The following is a 6,655-nucleotide window of genomic DNA, read 5'->3' on the forward strand; positions in this document are numbered from 1 at the left end:
TCATCCACACAATATTTCACGATCAACCCTAAACCCATCGTCCCTCAGATATAGGCCTAACCAGATATAGGCCTAACCAGAAAATAATAATTTGTTCTTAACTGACTTGCCTGGTTAAATAAAGGTACAATTAAAACAATTAAAATATAGGCCTAACCACGGGGACTGCGGGTGCTTCACTAGTGTGAGCTCTATTTTCCATGTGACAAAAGAAAAGAATAGTCGGAGGTGAATTTATTTTTAATACACCCACTCTTCACCATGCTTATTGTATCTAGAACAACACCCTCAACAAAAACAACACCAAATGTAGGTTTGAGCGGCATATAAACAATTTTACATTACAATGTAAAATAAAATAACATAACATTCGCTCACACATGCATACATACTTACAAAGTAAAAGAAAATCTATTATTACATTGATACTTAGCACATACAAGACCAGGCGTTTGCAAATGATTAATTATGGCCACGAAGTGGTTATTAAAGACGTACTCAACTGCATCTAACGATACTACAAGTGCAGATCAAACATCAAAGCATACAAATAATATTATGCAGGCATAATGTCTAATTCAAGCACAGGCACTTTTTCCATTCTATTCTCCAAGATCATGCTAAATAATACAAAAATTATCCCTCTTCTTCAACGGATTTGTTATATCGATAAAAATACACAATGTCATGTCATCTCATCCTCGGTATTTAGTAACAAAATGCCTTCTTTAGTACAGATTTCCAAACATATAACACACTAAAGAATTGAAGGAATGTCATCAACAGAGGAATGTAAAAAAAATATATATATATCTATCTACAACAGTTATTGGCCACAACAACCGGTTGAGATTGTTGCTGTTTTCAGTACTTAAAGGGACAAGAGGAAAAATACCTCAGAATCTATGGGATGCTTTAACCCCTGTGGAGAGAGGAAGAAAGACATCACTTTAAGAAATAGTGGTATGTAGTGTATCAAATCAAATGTATTCTGTTATATTTCCAAGTGTGCTCCTGAGTGGTGCTGCGGCCTAAAAGCACTGCCTCTCAGTGTAAGAGGAATCACCACAGTCCCTGGTTTGAATCCAGGCTGTGTCATTGTAAATACGAATTTGTTCTTAACTGACTTGCCTAGTTAAATAAAATATATCTAATATATATATACAATATACACAATATATATATTAATGTTTATGCTATTACCATTACCAAAAACATCTATATTTGCCACCCAGCCTCTATTTTTTGCACTTACATGGCCTTTGGGGTGGAAAAACCTACACAGGGCTGAGACCTTGTTATGTATGGCATCATAGCCAATTACAGAGAGTCCATGATATATTGGTCAATCACAAAGAATCTCACATCGTGGCCAACCAATCACAGAGCATCTCTTACCTGGTTACCCGACAGTTCCGTGTCTGAACCTGAGTACCCGTGTATGTGATATCACACCGCACCACGTTGTTGGAATAATCCGACTCTTGAACGTGATAACTGGGATTCACTATGACCTGAACAATGAAAAGATTTGTGTGTGAACAACGCTGCCTAGAGGAGATGGTCAGACCTCATTCAGATTGCACTGGGCAGAACTGTTATACCATTAACGAATAGACCATTACCAAGTTGCTGTTGTAAATACAATAATAATTGAATGACATTACCCTCAGGAAGTAGTTTCCTGCAGGAACATCAGTGATGTCGATCCACTGACAGTCAATATTGGCAGCATAGGTGTCATGACAGCCTGGACTCAGCCCCTGTCAACGCAAAACAAAACACAGCCACAGCTCAATATGCAAAAAACAATAACGTGAAAAGAGTTCGAAGGTAACCCAGTAATGAGACATCATCACATTTATCTGGCTATATTGTTCTGTAGTGAAAGGAGGGAGAAAAACTCTTGACCCAGAGTTTTTCCTGTGTATGAGCGGTGCAGAACTAACCTGTGCATGAGCGGTGCAGAACTAACCTGTGTATGAGCGGTGCAGAACTAACCTGTGTATGGGCGGTGTAGAACTAACCTGTGTATGAGCGTTGCAGAACTAACCTGTGTATGAGCGGTGCAGAACTAACCTGTGTATGAGAGGTGCAGAACTAACCTGTGTATGAGAGGTGCAGAACTAACCTGTGTATGAGCGGTGCAGAACTAACCTGTGTATGGGCGGTGTAGAACTAACCTGTCTATGAGCGGTGCAGAACTAACCTGTGTATGAGCTGTGCAGAACTAACCTGTGTATGAGAGGTGCAGAACTAACCTGTGTATGAGCGGTGCAGAACTAACCTGTGTATGAGCGGTGCAGAACTAACCTGTGTATGAGCTGTGCAGAACTAACCTGTGTATGAGAGGTGCAGAACTAACCTGTGTATGAGCGGTGCAGAACTAACCTGTGTATGAGCTGTGCAGAACTAACCTGTGTATGAGCTGTGCAGAACTAACCTGTGTATGAGAGGTGCAGAACTAACCTGTGTATGAGTGGTGCAGAACTAACCTGTGTATGAGCGGTGCAGAAGTAACCTGTGTATGAGCTGTGCAGAACTAACCTGTGTATGAGCGGTGCAGAACTAACCTGTGTATGAGCTGTGCAGAACTAACCTGTGTATGAGAGGTGCAGAACTAACCTGTGTATGGGTGGTGCAGAACTAACCTGTGTATGAGCTGTGCAGAACTAACCTGTGTATGAGAGGTGCAGAACTAACCTGTGTATGGGTGGTGCAGAACTAACCTGTGTATGAGCGGTGCAGAACTAACCTGTGTATGAGCGGTGCAGAACTAACCTGTGTATGAGCTGTGCAGAACTAACCTGTGTATGGGCGGTGCAGAACTAACCTGTGTATGAGCTGTGCAGAACTAACCTGTGTATGAGAGGTGCAGAACTAACCTGTGTATGAGCGGTGCGGAACTAACCTGTGTATGAGCTGTGCAGAACTAACCTGTGTATGGGCGGTGCAGGCATATCTGCGTCTAAATCCAGCATCACAACCTGTGTCCTCCAGACAGAAGCTGGCCTTGTGTCCCTCAGCTACCTTCCTTCCTGTTGTCACATCTAGCAGGTCATAGCTACTGAAGGCATCCATACTGTGGTAGTGTCTGGGGGAGGACATAGAGGGGGAGACCGGAGAGAGAGAGAGAGAGGAGGAGAGAGAGAGAGAGAGAGAGGAGAGGAGAAAGGAGAGAGAAAGAGACATGAGAGAGGAGAGGAGAGAAAGGAGAGAGGAGACCGAGAGCGAGGGGCGAGTGACAGGAGAGGGGAGAGTGACAGGAGAGAGGAGAGAGACAGGAGAGAGGAGAGAGAGGGGAGAGAGACAGGAGAGAGGAGAGAGACAGGAGAGAGGAGAGAGAGGGGAGAGAGACAGGAGAGAGGAAAGAGACAGGAGAGAGGAGAGGAGTGATAAAGGAGAGAGGAGAGTGACAGGAGAGAGGTGAGAGAGACAAGAGAGAGGAGAGGAGTGATAAAGGAGAGAGGAGAGTGACAGGAGAGAGGAGAGAGAGGGGAGAGAGACAGGAGAGAGGAGAGGAGCGATAAAGGAGAGAGGAGAGTGACAGGAGAGAGGAGAGAGAGGGGAGAGAGACAGCAGAGAGGAGAGGAGTGATAAAGGAGAGAGGAGAATGACAGGAGAGAGGAGAGAGAGGGGAGAGAGACAGGAGAGAGGAGAGGAGCGATAAAGGAGAGAGGAGAATGCCAGGAGAGAGGAGAGAGAGGGGAGAGAGACAGGAGAGAGGAGAGGAGCGATAAAGGAGAGAGGAGAGAGACAGGAGAGAGGAGAGGAGCGATAAAGGAGAGAGGAGAATGACAGGAGAGAGGAGAGAGAGGGGAGAGAGACAGGAGAGAGGAGAGGAGCGATAAAGGAGAGAGGAGAGAGACAGGAGAGAGGAGAGGAGCGATAAAGGAGAGAGGAGAGAGACAGCAGAGAGGAGAGGAGTGATAAAAAGAGAGAGGAGAATGACAGGAGAGAGGAGAGAGAGGGGAGAGAGACAGGAGAGAGGAGAGGAGCGATAAAGGAGAGAGGAGAGAGACAGGAGAGAGGAGAGGAGCGATAAAGGAGAGAGGAGAGAGAGGGGAGAGAGACAGGAGAGGAGCGATAAAGGAGAGAGGAGAGAGAGGGGAGAGAGACAGGAGAGAAGCGATAAAGGAGAGAGGAGAGAGAGGGGAGAGAGACAGGGTACAGGAGTAAATGATGTACAATGATCTGGATTATTGAAAAATTCAGGTTCTACAAAAAAAGGAACTGGTCTAATCTATCCTCTGAAGTTTCCCCATACATACATATACAGTTGTTATAAGTGCGTCTGGCCAGCTGCCATTGCCTGTCACGAGTGAGGAAGACCTGAGACAAATAGAGCTAGTCATTTCAATGGGAATATATTTACTCACTGGTGACAGCTGTGCCATTCCCACTGGTGTCTTGGTTTAACTGGAAGAAAGTCAGTGGTGCCCTGGTTCTTGACTTTCTGAGGGAAGCGGAGCAGTACTCTGTAGTCTATGTCCCTGGCTGTGCTCGCTGACCTGGGACAGACCATAGAGGGAAAGATACATTAACTGTCATATTATATCTGATAAGGTAATCGTTTACAATTGTAAAAATGAGTATGTTTTAAGTTTATTGGCAGTGCAAAACGGAAGTACCTAAGTGACATCCTGTTTATGTTGCCTATTGAGTGGCAAACTACCAATTGAAGGCATTATGTACAGTAGCCACACATTTCAGGAATTGAAGAGACAATGGGATAATGCAGGCTTTTTTTCTCAAAGTGTTTCGCGGATGAAGACAAATAGAGAATATATGCTGTGAAAAATTTGCTCACAAAGCCAGTTGGGCAACTACAGTATAACGTACCTCGCCAAACAGTTCTCCTCAGCCGCACAGCGCAGCGAGTACATCTGCATCCGCTGGATGTATGCACCTGCCTGGATGGCATACGGGTCCGGGACGAGATCTGGGAGTCCTAAAGAGAGACAATGCCATCACATAAGCCGTATAAGCGCATATAACGGTTGTCACTGGAGCGTTTACACTTTTATGCGCCAATTACATACCATTCTGAAAATATCTAGTGCCGGGGACGGACGCCGGGGGACGCGGCCGCCGCGTGCGTGCTACGGGCGTTCTGCCTCTGGAGGAATACATGTTGTAGAAGACGGAATTCCGGTGGTTTTTAAACGGGTTCCGAGGGTCGTCCGAGACCATGTCCTCGCCATTACTTGCTGCCTCATTCGATGTCTCAGCAGCGTTAACGGGTCCGGGTCCTGGAGGAGTACCCCTCCGGTTAGGGATGACATAACGTGCGTTGGAATTATCCGTTAGTGCGGGTTGCCTGGAGATGGATGCACCGGGCTCCGCGCGCATCTCTTGGTATTCTACGCCCGGTACAGGCACTACCTCCCTGCCTCGGGATGAAGAGGCGGGAAGCCCCGAGCGACCATCCCAGGTAACATCCTGAGTGACAGGGGCTCCTCTCCTCGGTACGCCGCTACCGGAGAACTCGGGGAGCAGCCCAGGGACGGAGGCGTTTACACGGTAAGTGTACTCTGGTGAGTAGCGCCGTGCGCCAGGGGACCCCGCCACTCCCGCTCGGTATGGCACCTCGGGCTGCGACCTGGACCCTGACTGGCGAGCATTGGGTACCAGATACGGTCTACTATCATGTCCTAAATGTGCTGATCCAGGATCTAGAACGTTGTTGGTTTGGTCCCGTAAATGTCCACCTACGTTCGATTCGATTGGTCCAGGTCTTCTGTGCGCCATTGTGCCTTCCCGCGTTCCAGGCTGCGTCTGACCGGTGCCATCCCTCCCAGTGCTCATGTAGACTCTGGATTGGCTTCTCGGCCGCGCCGGTGGTTGATACTCTGACCCGGTGCTCATCAAACTGTACACCTTACCGTTATTCTGCCACTGAATCCTCTGCCGCCAAGGCCCCAGTCGTTCGCGTGGCGGCTGCTGCTGCCCGGTAATGAGATGAACCAGTCCTTGGAGGAGGTAGAAGAGTAAAACCGACCACTTCGCCATAACTGATAATTTAAACGTACTAAACCCTGTCTAGAACTCATTAACTACAACATTAATCAATAGGCCTACGTATATGACATTTGTATTGCACAGAATAGGCTAAAATGGTTCTGTGGAGGAGTTCAAAGTTCGAAGGAGGAGCGCGTGCACTTTCCGTTCCAGTGAATATGCGGCATAGCCTGCCTGTTTTCTCTGTGTGCGGCACTACTGATGGTTGGAGAGGACAGGAAGCTTGAATTTCTCAGTCATTTATCAAAACGGGCTAGTTTACTTAAGCATGCACAGAAAGCCTGAGGTTCGAGAGAAAATACTTAACTCTTTCCTCCCTGTGCAGTTCAGTTACACAAGCCTTATAACGTAGCTTACACAAGCCTAGAGTTTACTTAGCAAACTTTACGCACTGGTGTCATCTAGGGTCATCTGAATAGCAAAGCCACTTTTGTGTGTTTCTCATGATCAACTTGGGCATTATTTCAATGCAAGTAATCTATATAAAAGGCAGTACTTTATTTGACACTTATTTTCTCTTATCATGTTGGCAATTTTTTTCTTAAAAGTCATCAAAGTTAGGGAATCTCGTATTTTTTTCACCCAACTTTTAACCTAACTCCAATGACAGGATGAACATTATGGTTGATTTCAC

General features: G+C 46.3%; 1 protein-coding gene across 1 annotated transcript; it reads right to left on the reverse strand.

Annotated features, from left to right (window-relative positions):
- Window positions 1–222: 222 nt before the first annotated feature.
- On the reverse strand, window positions 223–6,655 carry LOC115116135 (protein-lysine 6-oxidase-like). The gene is made up of 7 exons (XM_029644618.2): window positions 5,043–6,655; window positions 4,843–4,951; window positions 4,380–4,511; window positions 2,938–3,094; window positions 1,668–1,763; window positions 1,399–1,514; window positions 223–922 (listed from the first exon to the last, which is right to left on the reverse strand). The coding sequence occupies exons 1-7, from the start codon at window positions 6,010–6,012 to the stop codon at window positions 916–918; spliced, it is 1,587 nt and encodes a 528-aa protein (XP_029500478.2). The 5' UTR covers window positions 6,013–6,655; the 3' UTR covers window positions 223–915.

This window comes from Oncorhynchus nerka, linkage group LG9b (assembly GCF_034236695.1).
Source record: "Oncorhynchus nerka isolate Pitt River linkage group LG9b, Oner_Uvic_2.0, whole genome shotgun sequence".
Lineage (NCBI taxonomy): Eukaryota > Metazoa > Chordata > Actinopteri > Salmoniformes > Salmonidae > Oncorhynchus > Oncorhynchus nerka.

Coding starts and splice junctions, on each gene's coding strand:
- LOC115116135 (XM_029644618.2), bottom strand. CDS start 6,012: ATGGCGAAGTGGTCGGTTTTACTCTTCTACCTCCTCCAAGGACTGGTT. Junction 4,512..4,842: donor GAGGAGAACTGTTTGGCGAG/GTACGTTATACT, acceptor GGTCTGTCCCAG/GTCAGCGAGCACAGCCAGGG. Junction 1,515..1,667: donor CAGGAAACTACTTCCTGAGG/GTAATGTCATTC, acceptor TTCATTGTTCAG/GTCATAGTGAATCCCAGTTA.